Consider the following 22974-nt stretch of genomic DNA (forward strand, 5'->3'; position numbering starts at 1 on the left):
TATTTATTTTTTATAACTGTTAAAGGAATCTATTACTGTAAGTCAGATGATGGAGTAATAATGATGGAATTTTATTTGATTACTCAGATTTTATGTCAACATTCAAAATAGCATTGATAAAAATGTATATAGTTATGTGCCCTAGTCCTATGGGATTTGTTTTATAACTACACTACTACTACTAATACATTATAATTTTATTCACCACTTATTTGTTAGAAATAATTGAAATTATAAAATTAGAATATGTTATTTCTACCCCCTCCACCATTTCTCATTGGATCTATTTAATAACATAATTTGGAAGATGAGTTAAAATAGATCTCTTTAATATTAATTAATTAATTTTACCCATGCAGATACTTACATAATGTTCTCTTTGTGAAACCTTGAACCAATCCCTCGCTTATTTTGGTTTTGCCAATTTATTTAAAATCTTATTATTATATTATTTTTAGGGCTGTCAAATGATTAATCGCAATTAATCGCATCCAAAATAAAAGTTTGTGTTTACATAATATATGTGGGTGCACTGTGTATAATTATTTTGTATATATATAAATACACACACATGCATGTATATTTAAGAAAAAAATATGATTTATATATAAAATATTTATATTTATATATAATTAAAATTATATATAAATCTATATACAGTATATACATGAAAATATTTCTTAAATATATACAAGCATGTGTGTGTATTTATATATATAAAATAATTATACACAGTGCACCCACATATATTATGTAAACACAAACTTTTATTTTGGATGCGATTAATCGTGATTAATCATTTGACAGCCCTAATTATTTTATATTATTAATATGAATTATATTATTTTTGTAACTATATAAATGACTATTCAATTATGATGATTTTATTACAAATTTAATTTAGTTTCCTTATAAAAAAAATAAACTATAAAATTAATTCTGTTATCATCTGTTAACAAATGTGATCTAAAATGTATGTATATATGTATTATATATATTTTTATCATTCTTCTTTATTTTGCATTTTCTTCTTTATATCTATGATTTAACTTTAAATGTGCACAACGTGACTGTATATGTGAATATAACGGTCGGATATATTTTATCTGTAAGTATCTGTATATTTACAATACAATTAATGCAAAATATCTCTCTCATCAACAATCAAAATAGAAACAATGTATGTAGCAAAAACGCTTTTCAGCACTGAATATAGTACTGGGGAGTATTGAGCAAAAGAGTGTTTTATCGCCTAGATATGGGCTGGCCAGACGGATTGTATTTCATGATTGTACGTTGATCACGTCAATCACCCGCTTTTCTCCGCCCACCGCGTCGATAGACTTCCTGAAAACGCTCGTGCCTCCCCTACAGCTCTGGAAAGCTGGAAAACTCGCCATGTAGGGGGAACAGAAAAAAACAGGTAAGTCCGGTATTACTTTCGCTTTGTCGTTTATTACTATTATTAAAGTCATTGTACCCCGTAAGACACATAAAAGTTTCTAGGACGCCTCATTTAATGAAGAATTTAAACAGAAACAGATCCGTTTTTCAGGTTGATGTCTCTGAGGTCCGCGTCGGCTTGGCTATTTAAAATGACAATAACAACATGTTTTCTGAGTACATTATTCTCATCGACAAAACAGTGTTTTATCTTTACCACCTTTAAGGTTATAACTGCTTCCGTTAAGCACAAACAAGTCCACTCATACCCATATCATGATATACTAGTTCCCTGTGTTGGCCTGTCATCAGCTAACGTTAACTGTGTTGATATGCGAGTTTGGCTCTGAGTTGCTAAGAAACTGCAGTTGTACTTATTCATTTCCTTGCCATTAGTTTCTTTGATCTTTTGAACTCACGTTTTGCTTGTAATTCATTTGATAGTCCTTTAAGATAGCATATAAGCTTGATTTTTCATCCACTTATGATCATGCATCATAATTCCCAAATCTCATATGAGCAGCCTTTTGTATGTAAATCCATAATTTAATACAAGTTCACTCGGATGTTAAAATCCCCCTTGCAACAGTTTTAAATGAGTGTGACTGTGACAGCTGACTGGCCACCTGTCTCACTCTCATTCAAGAGACACTTTGTTTTCAGGTTGCTATTATATTTGTAATGTGACAAACAGAGCTTTGTATTTTTTTTTACCTTTGCTTAGTTGGATTGCTAAGGTTTTTTTTTTTTTTGTAGGCCTGTGAATTTATAGATTTCACAACTGATTGCCTAAAGAATGACCTACACTGTGTAAAGGTCATCAGCTTTAAAAAAAAAAATTATTATTATTTTACGATCTGTGAGGTCAGAGCTGATTAATTATAAGTCAAAGGATTCGAAATTGCTTTAGTGGATCTGAATGAATAATATTATCATGCCATTGATGCAGTAAAAAGTCTTGCTGATAAAAGGGACAAAGTGTGCAATCACGTGTGTGAAGCCCAGACAGTCAACAGTACTCTTTTGGCTCTAGAAAGGTGAAGCTTTAGAGAGGAATGCACTTTTGGTCTTCTTATATTGCTTTCTTGACAGTGTCAACTTTGCAAGGACACAAGGGGGCAAAGTGGACATCACAGGGTGGTTGTTCTTTTTTTTTTTTTTTTTAACAGTTATGGAAATCTGCCAGGCATTGATTTCACATGAGTCTTAACAAGCAGGACCGGAAGAAAATTAAAGTGTGTGATTGCTGTGATAAGAGTCACATATTTCTGCATTGAGCATTAATTGCTGACTTCCAAAACAAAGTCTGCAGATGTTGAACTACAGCTAAAACATCCTACACAGCCGTCCGTCTCGTCCAAGATGTTTATAGACTATTTGTCTATATATTGGGCCGCTCAACTGCAGCCGTTTCCTGTCCGCCATAAACTTGTACTATGAGATCTTAATCTGTTGAATATGTTGTCAGTTCGCATTTCAGACATTCCTGTTCTCCATTGAGTTGAAATTGCGATTAGATTTCAACTCATCCACCTTCCTGGTGTTGCGTTTCAGGCACAATCGCGGAATTTACATGTGGTGTCATCCAAGATTGATGCCGGACAGGTGTGTAATTCCACCCCAGACTGTTTTTTCTCTCTCTCTGTTTGGGTCAAAATGACACAGCTCTGCATATTTGTGTTACCTAACAGTGGCAAACCACAGGCACCTGGACATTTTGAATTATAAACTTTGTATTTAGACTGTAAATCCATCTGTTCACATTTATCCATACTAACGGTTGCCACACTCTTTCTGTTGAGAAACATAATTGTATTGTTCAGCATGTTCCTTTTTGCTGATGTCAGACCTTTGAAGATATTGCAGTATGAGTTATCTGATTACTTAAGTCTGGTAAGATTAGGTGCAGGTCAAGGGTCAATTTAACAACACATTCCATTAAAAGGGCAAAGATGATCTTGAGTTCTAATACATGAGATACACCAAAGTTTGGGGTCAGTAAAAGTGTGTGTGTGTTTTTTTTTTTTTTTTAAAGAAATTAATACTTTTACTCAGCAAGGACATATTAAACTGATAAAAGTGACAGTAACTTTTACACTGTTACAAAATATTTCCATTTAAACTAAATGCTATTCTTTTTAACTTTCTATTCATTGAAGAATTCTGGGGGGAAATGTATTGTGATTTCCACAAAAATATTAAGTAGCTCAAATGTTTTCAACTGTGATCATAATAAGAGGTTTCTTGAGCACCAGCTCAACATATTAGAATGATTTCTGGTGGATCATGTGGAGTAATGGCTGCTGAAAATTCAGCTTTGCCTTCACAGGAACAATACATTTTAAAATATATTAGAATAGAAAACGGTTATTGTAAAATTGTAATGATATAATCAAAAATATTATATCTGACCAAGTCCAAACATTTGAACTTTTTGGTAGTATCTTGTAGCCTATAACAGAAGGTCCTAAACTTCTATTCAGAATAATATATTACCTGAGCTATATTGCTTTGTAAGATGTAGAATAATCTTCGAAAGGTAATCTCTCTCTCTTTCTTTCTTTTTTCTTTCTCCAAACCTTCTCTATGTAGCAGGGCACCTATAACAGTGGATAAAGAGGATAACTATGACTTGAGACCCTGTTCCAGCACTCCACCTCTTTCTGTATTCTGGGTTTTATTTATTTCCCTTTTTGAGGACTATCCTGCAAGGATTGAATTCAGCTTTCATGGATATCAAATCCTGGATTTTCTGGCATTTTTTTATTGGGTGAGCTAGAATACATGAAATCCCAGCACTACTACAATCTCTGATGCTGTTGAGACCAAAACCAGTAGTTCATCTGTATCGCTTCCTCAACCTTGTTGTTTTTGGATAGGAACTGTATTTTTAGTTGTCCACCTAGATAAGGTTTCATTTGGTTCTTCTCAAACACTATCCTCGGCCCGGCCATTACCTCTGCTCTCTGTCCTTGTTTGTCACTGAACATTTTCGTAGCATTTATAGGGTTATTATAACCTTAGTGTGTGCTTATTTTTAGTCATCTGTAAGTTCTCTGACCTTAAAACAATGCATTGTTAATTGAAATTGTGCTTCCAATTTTATTTAAACAACTTGTAAGAAAGTGTCTTGTTAGTAACTTAAGAAATGTTGTTTAATGATTATTTAAGTAGACGCACACACAAATCCGTTTAATCTTGACAAAAGACTTATGCATTTTCTCATATTTTGCCAGCGAAGTCAGACACATTTGAGAAAGCAAATAATCTGGCTTATTTGTGCGTCTTTGTTTTTTGTTGAGATACTAAACTGGAAATCTCTTTTGTGTATTGTGTTTTGATCAGATGATAGTTAGAGGATTTATGCACAAAATGCACTGATGGGAAAGATTTAACACTATCAGGGATAGAAAAGCCTGCTGAAGTTTCTTTTTGTTTTGAATAGACACCTGTTGAAGCACTTTCATCATTCATAACTTGTGTAACATTAAGTTTATGCCAAAAGCCCATGGATTGGGCTTAAAAAAGCTGAGACATTTGAAAATATCTCAAAAAAAAGTCTAGTTCATCCGTCCAGAAAGTCATCTCACTACAACACAGAAGAAAGACCTCTGCATGAGGCACTCAAGCTGTATAGTCCAAAGATACTTTTGAGGCCAGACATTGAACATGCGCTCCCCAGGCCCCGAAAGCCCGTCCATGACCGAGGAGGCCCTGTTGCATGGACAGTTCAGCGGTTGGAGTAGCGGAGGGGGAAGTGGAAGTAACAGCAACAGCAGCCCCAACAGTCCTGGAGGCATATCTTTACCTTCCAGCCCCGCCTCCACCAACTATGCCCTGACCCTCACACCAACTCACGTCCACGTCCAGCGGTTGTCTCCACGTGCGGGGAAGCAGTCCAGGCTGCTCCTGCCACTGGCAGAGCTGACCGGATGCAGCTGCCCACGATTGCCGGCCCCTCCTTTGCTGGTGCTTTACTGGTACCCTCCGGGTAAACGTCGGAAGGGCGTCTCCAGACATAGACAGGTGAGGGCGTACTTGGCAGAGAGCAGAGCTGAGGCGGAAAAATGGAACGCTGCTATACAGAGCCTGCTAAGGGGGATGGATGTCAGCTCCACTACAGGTGGGTGTCAGGGTTTGATCATTCACAGATGCTTTGTCAGTAGTTACGTGTGATTGTGCTTATGTTTGTGGGAAAGCATTCGCTGAAGCCTATCTGATGGAAAAATGCATTCAGATGCAGCTAAAAAAATATACATTACAATTCGTTTTCCCTTGCCATCTAGCTGAAATAAATTTAAGTTGAAGTACTATAACTAAAAAGTAAATTGAAGATAAATAGAAATATTTTAAGAACAAAATTACTACAACTTAAACTTAAAATTCAATTGAAAACTGAAGATATAAATAATAGTAAAGTAATGGATGCCGGATGCTGCTAATTCTTCATGACGTCTGAGTCATTGCTGTTGCATTAATGTTGTTAATTAGTATGTCTTGTAAATAGGATGACACTTTGATTTCTTGTATATTGAGCTAAATTTATGTGAGAATGAATCATGTCTGTGCATTTATTTGTGTAAGAGTTTAACTGTTCCTTCCCTTTTTCCTTTGTTTTTTCAATCATAATGTGTACCACATGCTGTCATTGACGGTCAGAGAATGGGTGGGTCTGTGGCAGGGAAAATACAGCCTTAGTGCAGTAGTGCAGATCATTCGGTAGCAATGCACCCGGCTTTATTGACTTAAACAGATGCTGCGTGTTGTCGCTCTGTCCCTGTTGTTAACTGCTGTGCTGTAGTTAGTTGTCAGTGCTAGTTGTTGCAGTTCAATAAATCATTAAAATACCGTTTATATGATTAAAAAAAAATTGGCTTGTAATTTGTGTTAGAAATTCAGATTAGCAGGTCTAGTGGTGTGAAAATGTAAGTGCACTCCATTAAAGGAATAGTTGACCCAAAATTTTAAATTGTCATTTACTCCCCCTTAAGTTTTTCCAAACCTGTATGAATTTCTTTCTTCTGCTGAACACAAAAGAAGATATTTTGAAGATTGTCGGTAACCAGACAGTGGACGGTAGCCATTGACTTCCATAGTATTTTTTTCCTACTATGGAAGTTAATGGCTACCGTCTGTCTGGTTACCGACAATCTTCAAAATAGATTCTTTTGTGTTCAGCAGAAGAAAGAAATTCATACAGGTTTGGAAAATCTTAAGGGGGAGTAAATCATGACAAAATATTTTTTTTGTGAACTATCCCTTTAAAACTGGGTATTTTGTTCATTTTGTTTTGAATATAAGGACATTTAATCATAATTTCAGTTATACTGATTGGTTAAACTATAATTAACACAAAACTGAAACATAACATTTCACAATCAGCTGTTTCATCAAGAGAAACTAATTTTACATTTATGGGAAAATTTAACATCAAGGAATTGACAGGAATGTCTTGCCTCAGTTTAATTTAAAAATACATGAATCAGTCATCTGAAAAAAGAAAACGGCATCACTTTGCCCCACATGATGGGGAGTTGTCAAAGAAGAAGCCTTCAATCTTACAAAACAAACAAACAGATAACATCTAGGTTAAGATCAGGACTATACATGCACTGTGCTCTGGATAGGTGAGACATATCCCAAATTCTCAAATCCCAGAAGATAATGAAATGTTCTCAGATACCACACAGTTGAACTGTTAATGTAAGAAACTAAGTGATTCTGTTTTTGGAAAAATGTCAAAAATACTGTAAAAAAAAATAGAATTGAAATGATCCATTAACAATTGGATGGTTTAAATTCTCTTTTTATCAGTATTTTTGAAATGAAGGTCAGATATGTGTTCTTGAGGTTTACTTATTTTTCACATCCACTAAAACATCATGATGTCTACTTTCAGATGGTTTAGGACTGGCTTAGTGTTAGTATTAAGCCTTAGAATAAAGGTCTTATCCTCTCTTGCTTGTTTTTGCTTGTGCAGAATTTTGCAAAAGCATGTTGCCCCGTCCCCGTCGACTGTTACTGCTGGTGAACCCATTCAGTGGCCGGGGTCAGGCAATGCAATGGTGTCAAACGCACATACTTCCAATGATAAGAGAAGCCAACATCAGCTACAACCTCATACAGACAGGTAAGAACAACACACACACATGCTGTTGACTACAAATGGTTCAGAATAAAAGCGCTCACACCAACAGTTGTCAGAATCTGAATTATTGCATTGAACTGATGTGATGCATGTATTTTTGTTGTTGTGCAGAGCGTCAGAATCATGCACGTGAGCTAATCAGAGAGATCTCACTACAAGAATGGGACGGAATAATCATTGTATCTGGAGACGGACTGTTGCACGAGGTGAATATCATGTGGCTGTTACATTATATATTAACTTGGTACAAATCCCAGATAGAATCTACTGACTTTTTGCAGGAAATTTGTTTGGTAATTTTGCTGGAAAGTCTGTGGAATCCTGTGTAATAGATTAAAACATGATAAAAGACATTAAATGGTTGAGAACAATACTCTATTGGTAGCTGAAACCATGATAACATTTACCAAAATATTAAATAAATGAAGGGGCCGGGGATGTGTAGAACATTCTGAATGACACAAGTTTGATTTCTGTAGTAGCTGACTGATCTACCACAGGCTTTGTATGTAAAAATAAGATTATTAAGTATTAATCTGTTTCCCTTTTTCTGCAGGTGATAAATGGCCTTATGGAAAGGCCAGATTGGGAACAAGCTATAAAAACTCCAGTGGGAATTCTGCCTTGTGGCTCTGGAAATGCACTTTCTGGTTCCATAAACCACTACGCAGGGTACGAAATCTACTTGAGCTCACCTGGGACACATTGTGTGAAAATCTCTAGTTCTTCAGAGAGCCTCCCTTATTTTTTAAGGAACTGTTTGACCAAAAATGTTAAATTCTGTCATCTACTCACCCACATCCCAAACACATGTTGTTATTTTCCTGTTGAGCCCTCGTACGCAAAAAAAAACTGTGTGTAATGACAGAGGTTTTATTTGTGAGAATCCTTTTAAATCCTGTTTTTCAGGCATGTTTGCAAGCCTGCAAAATGCTTTGTGATTTTTTTTTACATGCTGCTACAAATTAAGGGTCTTTGCTTACTCTTGAAGCTTGCTATTACTTAAAAGGAAAACAATCTTTGTGTCAGTTAAAGAAAACTTCTTTCCTTTTACTAAGATGAGTTTCATACATTTTCTCAGTAGTTGTTTGCTCTGTGTAGGTGTATTGGTTGCAATGTACCTACTTTTACACTCTCAGAAAAAATCTCTGTTGTGCTGATTCACTTCCATATTTGAATAATTTTTTGAGCCATGTTTTAAGTAAGAAAATGTAGGATTTTTTTTGTTTGTTCTAAATGTGATTGACTCTATTTCTTTTCTTGTTTGTCTCTCAGATATGACATGTGCCTTCGGGAGCCTCTCCTCCTCAACTGTTGTTTTCTGCTGTGCCGGGGTGGGGTTAAACCGATGGACTTGGTCTCTGTTACAACCAGCCCATGTGTTTCATCATCCACATCCAATCAGAATGGGCACCCACCTGCACCCAAGAGGCTTTTCTCTTTCCTTTCTGTGGCCTGGGGTTTTGTGTCTGACGTGGACATAGAGAGTGAGCGCTACAGAGGGCTGGGCTCAGCACGGTTTACACTGGGAACACTGGTGAGATTGGCTTCTCTGCGGTCCTATAAGGGTCGTCTTTCCTATTTGCCCCCCGGTATTGTCAACCCGTCCCCCGATGCCATGCCTCAGCTGCCCCGAAGGCCGCTTTCACGCAGCATTACCGAAGGATTGGAGGGATTTTGTCGCACGCCCATCCACCGCACCTGCTCTGACATGGGCCTGAGTGAACAAAGAAGTCTCCGTAAAGGAGATGGAGAAAGAGAGAGGGAACGAGAACTGGAGAGGCAGGAGAGGGAGAGGGAGAGGGAGAGGAGGAGAGAGAGGGCAAGAGGGGTTGGGGTAGTGAGAGCAAGCAGTCTCGCAGAAGACAGAGAGAGAGAGGTGGAAGCAGAAGAAAAGATGGAAGAGACGTCAGAGACCAGCTCTGAATCAACCGAAAGGGAAGAGTGTGACAACATAGCCAGAAATAATGGGAATGGAAAAGAAGATAATAAATCAGGTGGGGATGATATAGATGGACAAGGAGTGATGAAAGCAAGAGATTTGAGTGAGAGAGATGAGGTAAATGAGTGTGACGAAAGTTATCAGACGACGCCACCTGACATCCAACACACATTACGTAAAAACTCGCTTCCCTCTAGTCAGATTATTAATGCCTTCTTCAGCCAGCCAATTGGTGCTGACACTGACCAAGACTTGGAGGTGGCAGCTTATGGGAAGGAAGACGAAGACATAAATGGCACCTACTTTCAGAGAGAGGCCTTTCCTCTGGACAAGTCTCGCGAGCGAGCCCTCACCATCTCCTCCTCTCCATTCCGCCAGTCTCCTTTCAAAGCTTTTAAAGCTAAAACTATGGACCAGAACCAGAACCCCTCACGACCACGGCCCCTCTCCCTTCTCCACCAATCACATTCAAACTCTCTCCCTCCAAAATTTCCATCCCTTTCTCTGTCCCTTTCGCCGACCCCTCCTTCGTCTCCATCTTGCGCCTCTCCCCACTCTTCTTATCTCGCACCGCGTCCCAACACTCCCAGCTCGTCTTCCCCATCGCCTTCTTTTCATTCACCGACCCCTTCCTTCAACTTTGACCTTGCAGAGCCCGCAGGACCCTTGAAGAACCGTCATCACTTGACATCCATCAACTTGCCAGAGGATGATCTGCTACCTCCTCTGGACCAGCCTCTCCCTACACGTGACTGGGTCACTATTGAGGGTGATTTTGTCTTAGTGCTTGCCATCTACCAGTCCCACTTGGGAGCAGATCTTCTCGCTGCGCCTCAGGCTCGATTTGATGATGGGTTGATCCATCTGACATTTGTGCGGGCTGGTATCTCCCGGGCAACGCTGCTTAGACTGTTTCTAGCAATGGAGAGAGGAGCTCATATGTCTCTAAGCTCTCCCTACGTCAGTCATGTTTCTGCTCGGGCATTCCGCCTTCAGCCGCTTTCACCACGAGGAACCCTCACTGTAGATGGAGAGCTGGTGCCCTATGGGCCACTGCAGGCACAGGTAAGTGGAAGTATAGGGTTTGGTATATGCACAATATATCAGTACCACATTAGTTATCAGCTGATAATGATATTAAAGATATAGTTGATGTTGATATTTCATTGATTAACAATGTTGAAGACTGATAATTTAATAACACTACCAAATCTCATAATCAATATATTGTAACGATTTAACAATGTTGTGATGCCTAAGTTCTATTTAAGCATTTAAAATTGATTTTTTTTTTTTCACTTTTCTGATTGCACATTCTTTTGTCCCAGGTGCATCCCTCCATAGCCCGTTTGATTGTTGGAGACTCTGGAATAAAGATTACAAGATTCTGACCTGTTTGGAACTGAACGGGCAAGGATTAGCGTGACGCTCTGGATTATATAACATTTTGCCATCAGCATATTGGGGGAGAGAGAAACAGAAAGCCGGCAGTTGCAATCACTGCTTTTACTGGGATTAACTAAGGGATTGCTTATTCAAGCTGCATATGCAAGGAGTGATTTTGAATTTAACGAAGGGATGAAAACTTGCGGCCTATTGCATGACTGTAGGATTACACTTGGATTACCCTCACTGTAGTCAGAGAGAGAATGCAGCAATGTCTACATAAAAGAGGAAATGGCAAAACTGAATGTGTCCAAATGGTGTATACATTTTAGTATGCATTTGTGCATAGATTCTCAATAGTGCTCTTGCCTTATTTCAGAGAGTGAAAAAAATACACAGACAAACACTAAGAACAAAAGCTGTCTTTTAGGTTGCCACACCCACATTCAAATATGGCTCCACCCATTTTGCATAATAGGTACCCCTGGAATGCCTTATCCATCTCTGAACTTTAAGTGCAACCCTCCTTAATTTACATAATTTCTTAGTGTCACACTTAATCTGAAACCTCATTTAGCAATTTAGTTCATTCTACATTGAGATAAGTCTCCGTCCAGCTCTGGAAACCATTGTTTTGATGAGACTGATCAGAAATGTTCTCAGTTCTTGCATCAATTTTTGCAGGTATTTTCGGAACCTTTAAACATGGACTGTTATGATATATATTGCATTGCTAGACAGTGTAAAAAAAAAGCATGCAACAATCATGGTGATGACGTTAATTGATAACTAGCTATATAACGAATATAGAATGAAAGCTTGGAAAACTTTCAGTTCCACGTTAATATCAAAGCATATGCTATCATGTCTTCTATGAGTTAAGACAAATTTGCATAGTGTTTGCTTACTTTTATTCAGAGAAATGAAGAAAGAACTGGAAGTTAGGGATCAACTGCCAATGCATCTTTAAATCCTTTTCCTGAAAGATTCTTAGTGATCTCAGTAACTTGATAACATTTTAGTCTATTTCTCTCAAAACAATTTTTTAACACCGCGTCACTAGAGCAAGAGGAACTGTTGAAAGTCCAGCCGTGGAGCTGATTACGATCGCAAAGGAGCCTTTCCAGTACTTTTGAATTTTACCTAAATATTTATTGGAGAAATGCCCTATTTGCATTTCTTTTATCCTTTTCATTTTACAAAGGACCACAATTTGACAATTGCAACCTCTTTTTGCTCTCATTTCTGAATTTGCAATGATTAGTAAATAATATTTAACTCCAATGACTCGACTGGTATTTCCGAACGGCTGTTTAGTTCTTTCTTGTGCAATAATTTCAGCTTCTGTTGATCACGGCTGTCCTCAGCTCTTAAGCATCGGCTGATGTGTAAATCTAGTTGTTTTGGGCACTCAAAATGATTTTCAGCTGCAATCAGATGGCCAGTTATTTGTTTTTGTTATTCATTCCCTATATTTCCTTCCTTTTGTTGTACCATGCTTTAGAGTGATCTAATAAATTTGGTATCAAGCTGCTGTCCACCTTGAAAATGGCAGTTTAAGATGTCTCTTCATTCTACAATGCTTGTATTAAGATTGTAATTATTATTAAAAGAATATAATATTAAACATGTATACATATTATTAACAGTTCCTAGTACTGTATGGTTTAAAAGTTTAGTTTCAGATAAAATTTAACTATGAATCCCTGCATGTTTGTTCTCCTGTCTTTTGCTCTTGCTTTCTATAGAGGTATCTCTTTGAACACTGAGGATACATGTTTTCTTCCGGTTTATTTCAACAAATGTCGTTTAGGAATGTTTTTTCCTCTTCGATTAGCACATTCTCAAGGGAGAACAAAAAGGAGCTTGAACTATGACAAACATGTGACAATTTTGCGCAATCACTGTTGTAATTAATACAAAACTGATTCCGAGGTGGAAAACAATGCAAGTTCCTCTCAGACAAGATGAATAAGGCACCAGTGGGCTGATAGCCCAGTGTTTCACTTCTCTCTGTCTCCTGCTGGTTATCAGGATTGCACGAGTTGGTAAACAAGGAAGCCGTCGTCTCTGACTCTTTTCCTCTCTTTCTTTCAGCTCTTCAACTTTCTCTTCAGTCTACTAATCTCCACATACCACTACACGGTTCAGCCACAATCTTGTTTTGTTGTAGTGTCTCCGCCTTCCTATCAGCTCATTGAGTGGTTTATTTTCCCCATGTTTAGTACTACATTGCCCTTTTGCTCCTGTAGATTACAACTAGTCAGCATTGCCCTCTCCACCTCCACTCGCCTCGTCTCCTTTTCCCCTAGAAGTAATACATTGTTTTGGTGCTCTTTTGTCCTCATGAGTGGTTCAACTGTGGTCTACACCATGCCTTAACTGCTCGTGTACAGTTGGAGGCCACCTACTGGTTAATTTAGCCACTTCCCTGTTGCTTAGCCTACTACCCTTCATTGAAAGCACGTTTAAAGGTCCCATATTGTCAAAACTGAAATTTCCTGGCTTTTTTCATGATAACAGAGGTCTAGGGGCTATGAAACTACCATATAAGTTTCAAAACAGTCAATCCACATGCACACAGCCTGCATAAAGATGCCTTTTCATGAGCCGTTGTGACTTCCGTATAAATGTGATGTCAGAACTACTCAGACACAACCCCGTGCACTGCCCACCGTCAGGAAACTACATCATTGCACAGGCTTCCGAACAACATTAATGTAAGAGAACCGAAGAGAACAGTGGCTTATGTTTATTCAGAAACGCCACAGCAATTTAGTTTGATCTTAACCGTCTGTTCTGCATATTTCACAAGTGACTGCTTTGTCAATCAGGCACAGTTCAATGCTGTTTTTTCAAAGAAGCTACTCCTCAAAGATGCTGCAGTCCCTATATAGTTCATAGTTTTACAAGTTTACCTTGGGTGTCAATTGCAGCATATGTTCTCACGTTCTGTGGGCATCTTTGCACATTTACCACAAGTACACCTTTTACAGAAAAAGTAACATTGTAAAAGAAATTGTAGCACGTCAAGCAATAGTTACATAGCTTACTGCATTCGGTGTCTGTCTGCTAAAAATCAGTGTATTACTAACGTACATATTTTGAAGATTTAAAGGTCCCGTTCTTCGCGATTCCATTTTTCAAACTTTAATTAGTGTGTAATGTTGCTGTTAGAGCATACATAATACCTGTAAAATTATAAAGCTCAAAGTTCAATGCCTAGCAAGATATTTTATTTAACAGAAGTCACTTCTAAGACATGCCTTTTTTTTTCACAGGAAAAACGTTTAAATAGCCTATGTCATTTTGGCGATCAAAGATGAGTTTTAAGGGATGCAAGTAGATATACCCGGCAGCTTCTGTCAAGATGATTTATGACCCTATGATTGACAGGTGGGCGGGGCTAACCTTTGACCTTCCGGAGTGTGTCCCGGAGGTCCCTTTGATCTAGGGATGACCCTTTGACCTATCGATCGATCAAGTTGACAGTTGTCTTTGATCCGGGGTATGCCGGTTGTCTTTGATGTGGGTGTATAATCATTTATTTTGACAGTTGTCTTTGCCCTATTGACCTTTCTATTATACGTCAAGTTGACAGTTGTCTTTGATCCGGGGTATGACAGTTGTCTTTGATCCGGAGGTATTATAGAATAAAACATTGAAGGGGTGTGCAATAAATAAAATCATCTTACTTTATCAGACGGTCCCCAAAGATGTTCCTCCGAGTGACTCTCTCTCTCTCACCGGCCTTTTTTCATGACAGCCATGGTCACCGCACTAAGCATCTGCGTCTGTGTGTGTGTGTGTGTTACATGATACCCTCCGCATTCCTGAACCAGGGGCTATAAATTTGCGGGGCTGTGAAAGTGAGAAAATATCATACACTAACTAGAGCTGAACAACACTGCTCATTTAAAAGTATATAAATGAAATGCTTTTATCGTTCATTGTAAAATAAATAACTAAAATGTGCTGATCCAATTATTTTAGATAAAAATCATCCGACATGTTTTATAGATTAGAAGAAAACATACAGGTTGCTAACGGGTGACAAAAAATAAAACCATCTTACTTTCCCGGCTGTCCCAAGATGTTGAATCATTTAAAGATCCCAGATTGTTTTCTCTCTCACAGCGAGTCTGTGGCTGACCAGCACCTTTTGGTCTTCTATGTATGTGCGTGTGTGTGTGTGTGTGTGTGTGTGTGTGTGAGTGAGTGAGTGAGACGCCATCCCATTCCTGCACTCTTGCTGGGACAGTGAGAAAATATCTCACACTGGCTAGAGTTGAAACCATTCAGTTCTTTCAATTGATATAAATGAAATTACAAATATTTCACACCAAACCAATTATTTTAGATAAACAAATAAATAAAATGCTTTTCTCATTCATTGTAAAATAAATAACTAAATGTACTGATCCAATTATTTTAGATAAAAATCATCCGGCATGTTTTATCGATTAGAAGAAAACATACAGGTTGCTAACGGTTCACAAAATAAAACCATCTTACTTTTTCACCGAGTTGAAGAAGTAGTTCCTAAGATGTCCATACAATATGAATGGTTTACAAAAGATGTAAAAGATGAGTTTAAAGTTGTCCCCCAGTGATTCTCTCTCCCCCACGCTTGACCGGAGTGGTGTGTGTGTGTGTGTGTGTGTGTGTGTGTGTGTGTGTGTGTCTATGTGTGTATGTGTAAGAAATGGGTGATATCATCGGCAATAAATTACTTTAGACCTCTCTGAATCCTGAAAACCTCTAAGTCACGGGGGCACGCTTATGTGTGTGTGTGTGTGTCTTTTCAGCGGTCAGAACGAGACATTGCATGTGTTCGATTAGTGTTAATCTTATTTCATAGTATAATCATTAAAAGTTTAAATTATATCTTTTAAAAATACAAGATATTTTAAATTAAATTAATTCATAAAACAAATATGCTACATCGTGGAAAAACTTGACTATATTTTTTATTTATCAGGGTACATGTAAAGAACTTTGAAATTTGGGGCTCTCACAAGTCATCTCACACATTGTGTGAAATGTTCAATAATTCCTCAAGTAGTATCTGTGCGAAAATCACCACATAAGCCTATCTTTAGTGCGAGAGCACCAATGAAGACATTTAGAATCTGTGATGCCTCAGGCCAGCCCCCACTAGCTTCAGGATATAGGGTGACAGATCAGATGAGTCTCTGTGCATCGTGTAATGTTAGTCTGCTAACACCTTTCCAGAGCCAAAATTTTGTTCATACTAAGATTATTTCAAATCATAATCGTAAAAGTTTAAATATTTTAAAATGAAAAGATGGTTGAAATGAACTCTTTATAGTTTTAATACATTCGTATCTTCTATTTATCTTTTAGAAGATTACTGTAAGGATTTTGTTTAATTTTTATTAATATAGCCATAATGATTTTTGTACTGTAACAGCATATTCTACCGTGTACACCTAAAACACGAACATCACAGAAAACTGCATTTTTACATTTTCAAAAAATAAATAAATAAGTAATTTAATATAATTTCTAAGCTGTTTTGCGGCTCCATAAAATCTCTATTTTAAAATTAAATTATTATAAATAAAGTATATAACTCAATGAATAATAACACATATGCTACTAAAATGTATTCATACAAATTAAACATAGTTTTATCTTAATTAATATATTTATAAATATACATATATATATATATAAATTACATCTATAATTATAAAAAACTCCTTACATTTTCATAGAACTGAAGAAGTAGTAGAATCTAGATCTATGCACTGATAAAAAACAATCCAAAAAGCAAATAGTTTAAGTTGTGATAAACAAACAAAGCCCTCCCAGATCCTTCAGTGATAAGCTACAGGGTGAGATGAAGCTTCAGACCCGCACAGAGACGGAGGAGTTACAGGCCAGATGAGCCTCTGGGGCACAATTATGTCACAGTGTATGCAATGCTAGTCTGCTTTTCAGAGGTTTATTCAAATTAAATTCATTTAAAAGTATAATCTTAAAAGTTTAAATTAGATCTTTTAAAATTAAAAGACTGTCTAAATCAAATCTTTAAAGTTTTATTAAAATCATATCTTCTATTTATCTTCTTAGAAGACTTCTGTACGATATAAATGATTTGCATAAAGCTATTATTTTTACTAAGCATCGTTTGTTAAAAAAAATCAAATAAAAATGTTATAAATCAAGAACTGTCCTTTGGCGTCTTAGATCTTATTTCAAATAGTTTTTTGTCGATGCGACATGAAACATGTTGTCAAAGTTTGTCACAATGTTTTTGTTTTAAAAGAAATCCCAGGACTCTACATTGCTCTTATTTAGATTAAGTTGTATCATTTAGAAAATCACCACACATTTTCAGAGACGCTGCATAAGTAAAGTTTGTCTTGAGCGAATATTTTAATTTTACTCGTCTTAATTCAAAGCATGATCTTACTTTTTCTGCTGTAGCTATGACCTATTGTAGGTATAAGATATATCATATTTACTTTTCTTGCATCTCTCAAACTATCCTTATTCATTGTGGAAGCACACAGGGTGAAACCCTTCACTGAGAATATACTATCGGTTATCTACTCAAAATATATGTAGAATTTTCAAATGCTAGCATTTGTTGATGCGACAGGCTGTCTGTTGGCCGCATGAACAGACTTTGGGGAGAGCTGATGAGACTATAGCAGAAAGCATGCCCCTTTGACCTCCTCGATTCAAACGAATAGTGCTCTCTAGCGTCACGCTTTTTCAAATGCGTGTTGCAACTACGGTAACCGTTATGTGCCAAGAAGCTACGACATGTCATCCAATAGCACTTCATCGAGTTTAACTATACACGTTCTACCGCTATGCTGCCTATTTAATGAATTACACAACCACGGAATGAAAAAGCTTGTAATTGAGACCGTAACATTGACTTACCTGTCGAGAAGAAAGCAGGCAACTTCTCCTTCATTAGCTCTATCCACCTGGGAAAAGCTATCCCGATATTTACCCTCGTTTTGAATTTGCCGGACACGTTTCACTTTAAATAAAAAAAAATTTAACCCCTTAGCTGTCACCCCCCCCTTTTGAGAATGGGGGTTAAAATGCACTATTCAAACTTAAATGGTTGTAATTCAAGAATGCTTTGGAATATATACCCAAGTTTGGTCTTGTTTTAAAGAAAACACTCAGCTGATTATTGCTGAAGTGAAAACACTTCAAAAAATGAAAGTATGAAAAAGTTATGTAAGTTTAAATATACAGTAAATCAAATATACTGTACTATATATTTTTTATTTTATATAAAATATATATTTTACAAAATATTTTTTACTATAAAATTACTATAAAATCAAAGCCATAAATCTAACCAAGTTATGTTCCAAATTTGAAGTTGATATCACAAAAATTGAAGTTCCCATGAGATTTTGTTTAGGCGTAGTACCAAAAATAGCCACCGGGTGCCATTGAATTCCATTGAATTTAGTTGTAAACATTCTGCCTTAACAAATTAATAAATTTCTGTCCAAATATCAATTCTGTCACAAAATATGGAACCTTGAGACACAGACCTTTCTGACAATGTGTTTTGTCAAGATTAGAAAAGGTTTTGTTCATAAATTATGAAATATGATGATGCCCAAAAGGGGAGGAGCCTGATCAAATAATTTAGAGTACCGTTTCTATGGTAACGCAACGTTCAATTATAAAACGGTTTTCACAGGAGGAATTCTGAGTTCATAAGCTTTCAAATGATACCTAATTTATGATAACTACTAAAATATGTGATATAATAAAAAAGGCGATAAAAAATATAATATAATATTTTAGAGGATAATATATATATTATATTTTTTAGAGGATAATATTATATTACAAATTTTTATTGAAAAATACTAGATTATATGTTTTATTGTGAACTTTTAGCATAAAAACATAAGTTTCAATGATTAAATATGGGTGCATCGACTTTTTGTGACAAAGGTCAGACCTCCTGTTATGATGCAGATTTTTTGAGGTGCACTCTTGTCATAAATTCATCAATTAATCTTCCTACATAATTTGTAACACAAAACAGGGGTAGAATATCTATTTAGAAGTCTTAGACCTTTCCAACGATATATAATTTGTCATAATTAGATTAGGATTTAATGGAAATATAGTGAAGTAAAGTTAGGCGTCCCGGTAGTGGGACGGTGACAGTTAAGGGGTTAAGCTTTATTATGGGATTGTATTATGAAGTGCCGTGCAATCTTTCAAATTTGCCGGGGGAGTGACAAGCGCCTCTCACTGACCTCCTTGTGTCCCTTTCAGATGGTTTCAGTCAGCCGGCTCTGAACGAAAACGTGTTGTAGAAACGCGTTAAGGTAGCCTAGTGTTTTTTGTACCTCTCCGCTATTATAGTTTTTCAAGATGGCGGAACGACATGGAGGCCACCATGGACTTACCCGTCAGAACATTGGCAGAGCTAATTTTACACCAATGAGATCATATTTATTAATAAAGACATTGATTTTAGCTATAAAAATACTTTTTAAAAAACTACTGTACCTTTAATTTCAGATGTGTAAATTACAAAACTTTCAATTTTACAATTACATTTTTCAACCGAGTGAATCTACACATGGGAGATCTTCAGAAGTCATAACTTCAGGGGTCGATGGGGGTCCTGAGAATATTTAATTCCCCTCAAAACCAAAGATTAAGTTTAATGACACTAGTTTGCAACGGTCCCCCCAAAACCAAATACTTTATACGATTTGTATCACACTTTTCAAAGGGTAATCTTACTTTAAAGTTTGAACAAAAATGTAAAAGCACTTCTTCATGTTTGCTGTGTTCTGACACAATGTCATTAATTGGTACTATTTTCCTTTAAATCTTCTTTTTAAAATATAATTTTCTTATTTATACAAAGGTTCAATTTCAATTCATTTCCTAGCAAGTATAAAGTAAAAAATATGATATATGATATGTCCGATGCAATGTTTTTGCAAAAGAAATATGTGCTGCAAAACTCCAAACAGTTCAGCTCACAATGACGGCATTAAGGATGGCCGAAAACGCACATAAGGTGGTTTTCCAGATTTTCCACCAAAAAATCAAATACTGTATTAACCTTTTCAAAGATTAATCTAGCTTTTAAAGTTAGAATAAAAAACCAAATACGTCTGACACAATGTTTTTAAGAAAAAGCAGTGTTTAAAACCAGATGATTTTTCTTTTTGACAGACCTACAGAAACGCATGTTGATTACTAAGTTTCAGCCATAGTGCAAACAATTAGATATTCTCCTGCTTAGTATGTGTGTAAATAGTTACGCTTAAATGTTTGGGTGTATTTTGTCACACCATGAAGATGCATAGTACCACACTATAGCCTATGGACTAACTTTAAAACATATTCTTTATACAGGAATCACACGCGTCCAAAACATCCATGTAAGATTCAACAGACCAAAATCACTAAGAAAAGCACCGTTTATAATAATAAATACACAAAAGTTCGCAAATGATGGTTTTATTACTATTCAGATAGCAGACGACACTGGTTCACATTTTGAATGTGTGTCTGTTTTAGGTGAAGACTTTTCTTTGAGAGCCGTCAACATTCAGTGTTTATAGGAATAAATGACCATTAATAATTTAAGTGTTTGTACTCTGTTTGACTAAACTTCCCCTCTATCTACGATGTGGAATCACACAAAGTATTAACATGTTGTTAATATAAGCAAGTATTACTTAAGTTACTTACTTATAAGTAAGTATTAACACGAAAAGTAAGCGCATGCTGTTTTACACGTAAACTATTACAACGGAATCACATCTGACTATTGCACTGAGAGAGGCGTATTCAGTAAGACTGTTAAACAAAGTTTGGTGTTTAAAATTAAAATTGCACAAAAGTAAATGCTAGAGGTCAACTTGCTAAAAAGTAAATTCAGCGTGAGCCATTTAAAACAAATACGAAAAGCCATTCGTGAGCAGTTTTGAATGTTTGTAATTGACATCATGTTTCTTTTTGTTTTTGCACAGTTTGCAAAAACTATAGTCTACGAACGTCGTCAAACATAGGAATTTATGAAAAACATGAACCAGATATTTCTACATGAGATATTTCTTTTAGAACATCTACCTGCTACGTCTACGAAACATCGACATGAAAGATTAGTATTGCTGTTACCCATAAAACTTTTACGTTTCAAACTCGTCTAACTATTGCCCATTTCACAGCACAGTCATAGATACACAGTTATTTTGTGTATGTTGCTAAACAACAGTTAAGCTGGTTAAACAACGTGAAAGGCGGGATGATTCATTTTTATTCCGTCTACACCGATACTTTGACACAAGAGTTTTAGGCATAGGTCTTTTAGGCCAGATCCAGAAAACAGACGTTGTGTTTTATGTCTTAATAATTGTTCTTCTTTTTATCAAAACATATCGTAAATATCAATTGTTAGATAAATTATATCTAACTATCAACAGTTATATGTGAAACACGCTCAGTCGCATTAGAGTCAGATTCTTGTTTATTTTGAACATTGTTATTGAACCGCTAGTGTTCTTAAATTGTTTACCACAGTTTCATTTTAACAACACTATCGTAACACTTATCGTATTTTGTACGGTGTTTTCTTTACAGTTTCACCCATGGATATCCGTTTCCTACAGTTAGCTGTAATGTTAGTGAACTCTAGGCCTTCTCTTTTTTCAAATACGACAGTATTTGCATGAATTGGCTTGATTTAATAAAATGATGGTTTAAATCGCATTATATTATTATACCATACTAGTTTTTAAATTGCGCCTAATTCTATATTTTAACTCTTTATGCGAATATAGAATACTGCACAAGGATCTCTGAAATATTTTTTCGTGTAAAACATCTATGTAGATCTATTTATGTTTCTACCAGGGACCCTCAAAATCTGGGCATACAACAAAACACAGTACATTATCAGAAAATTACTTTTGTCGCTTTTTTCTGAATAATCTCACCAAGTGCGGGTGCTTGATAACTATTATCAAGCGGTAATGACGTGTTTTTACGTGATATTGATATCACGTTTTAATTTCAACTCAATACATTTGAATGCGCTAAAGGTCTATAACTGAACGTCTTAATATTTGGTAAAAGTTAACTTAAAACCTGCGCAAAATATGTCTTAGCTACTTTCTAATTTATAATATATATATATATATATATATATATATATATATATATATATAATCCTATAGAATAAGTTATGAGCTCGGACATGATCAGAAAATAATTTTTTATTTCAACACAGTAAAGTAAAACAATAACGACATTTACAGATGATCGAGCAATAATAAAAAGTCGCGGCACGCAATCAAGTTTTTCTCTAGGGCATAGTTGACCAGACTTTCAACTATTTCATCAGCATCTGTTTTTACATTTTTTGACAACAGTGACACACAGAGATCTGTTACAAACGTACACATACAGAGTAGTTCGTCGACTTCAAATTCCTCACAAGATTCATGCATCACATCCAGAACTTTTCTGAGGATTACGCCGACCGGTTCTTTGCCGTTTATAAACATGGGGGTAACATCTGTCCAAGATCCAACCAACCCTCTTATGACATCCATTTCTTTTTTGAGATTTTTCACACGTTTGGTATCCCTCTCGCAAGCGTTGTTGTCATCATACGCAGCCTCGATGATCCTGTGCATCAAGCTAACCATCGGGCCTCTAAAATGATCTTTAAACATAGAGTCTTGCGCAGCTCTTAAACGACACTCTTTCCCTGTGCCGCACTCACATGCCGGATGACGCAGTGTCCCCGCTACGACAGAACTTAACGGGGAGTCGCTCTCCATCAGCTTTTGCGTCGCCATTTCTGAAGTTTTTAGATTTTTGGTCCCCTATTCGATGATGAAAGATTCTGTAATCTCCTGGAGGTCCTTACAGTACAATCGTCCAGGCGTTGTACGTTAACACAGTTTTTGGGTTAGAAGTGTGAGTCAAAGAAGTTTGCGTCTGACAAACAGGAAGGTTGAAGCGGCCTTTGACAGTCCGTGTAACAACCAGACTTTTGATC

General features: G+C 36.4%; 1 protein-coding gene across 2 annotated transcripts; it reads left to right on the forward strand.

The window, feature by feature from the left end:
* The first annotated feature begins 1273 nt into the window (after nt 1-1273).
* On the forward strand, nt 1274-11712 carry sphk2 (sphingosine kinase 2). 2 transcript variants are annotated; one of them, XM_056258485.1, is made up of 8 exons: nt 1292-1423; nt 2998-3048; nt 4039-5566; nt 7424-7573; nt 7703-7797; nt 8148-8263; nt 8867-10598; nt 10862-11712. In XM_056258485.1, exons 3-8 carry the CDS (start codon nt 5113-5115, stop codon nt 10922-10924), a joined length of 2610 nt encoding a protein of 869 aa, XP_056114460.1. In that variant the 5' UTR covers nt 1292-1423; nt 2998-3048; nt 4039-5112; the 3' UTR covers nt 10925-11712. The 2 variants fall into 2 exon arrangements, with proteins under 2 accessions (XP_056114459.1, XP_056114460.1); XM_056258484.1 differs by lacking the exon at nt 2998-3048 and having other exon boundaries at nt 1274-1423.
* Nucleotides 11713-22974: the final 11262 nt, after the last annotated feature.

Source organism: Rhinichthys klamathensis, unplaced genomic scaffold, assembly GCF_029890125.1.
Source record: "Rhinichthys klamathensis goyatoka isolate OS25496 unplaced genomic scaffold, OSU_Roscu_1.1 h1tg000152l_1, whole genome shotgun sequence".
Taxonomy (NCBI): domain Eukaryota; kingdom Metazoa; phylum Chordata; class Actinopteri; order Cypriniformes; family Leuciscidae; genus Rhinichthys; species Rhinichthys klamathensis.

Bases quoted from the DNA above. Each gene is read 5' to 3' on its own strand.
- sphk2 (XM_056258484.1), top strand. From the start codon at position 5,113: ATGCGCTCCCCAGGCCCCGAAAGCCCGTCCATGACCGAGGAGGCCCTG. The intron at 7,798-8,147 runs GTGAATATCATG...CTTTTTCTGCAG, and splicing joins GAGACGGACTGTTGCACGAG to GTGATAAATGGCCTTATGGA. The intron at 10,599-10,861 runs GTAAGTGGAAGT...CTTTTGTCCCAG, and splicing joins ATGGGCCACTGCAGGCACAG to GTGCATCCCTCCATAGCCCG.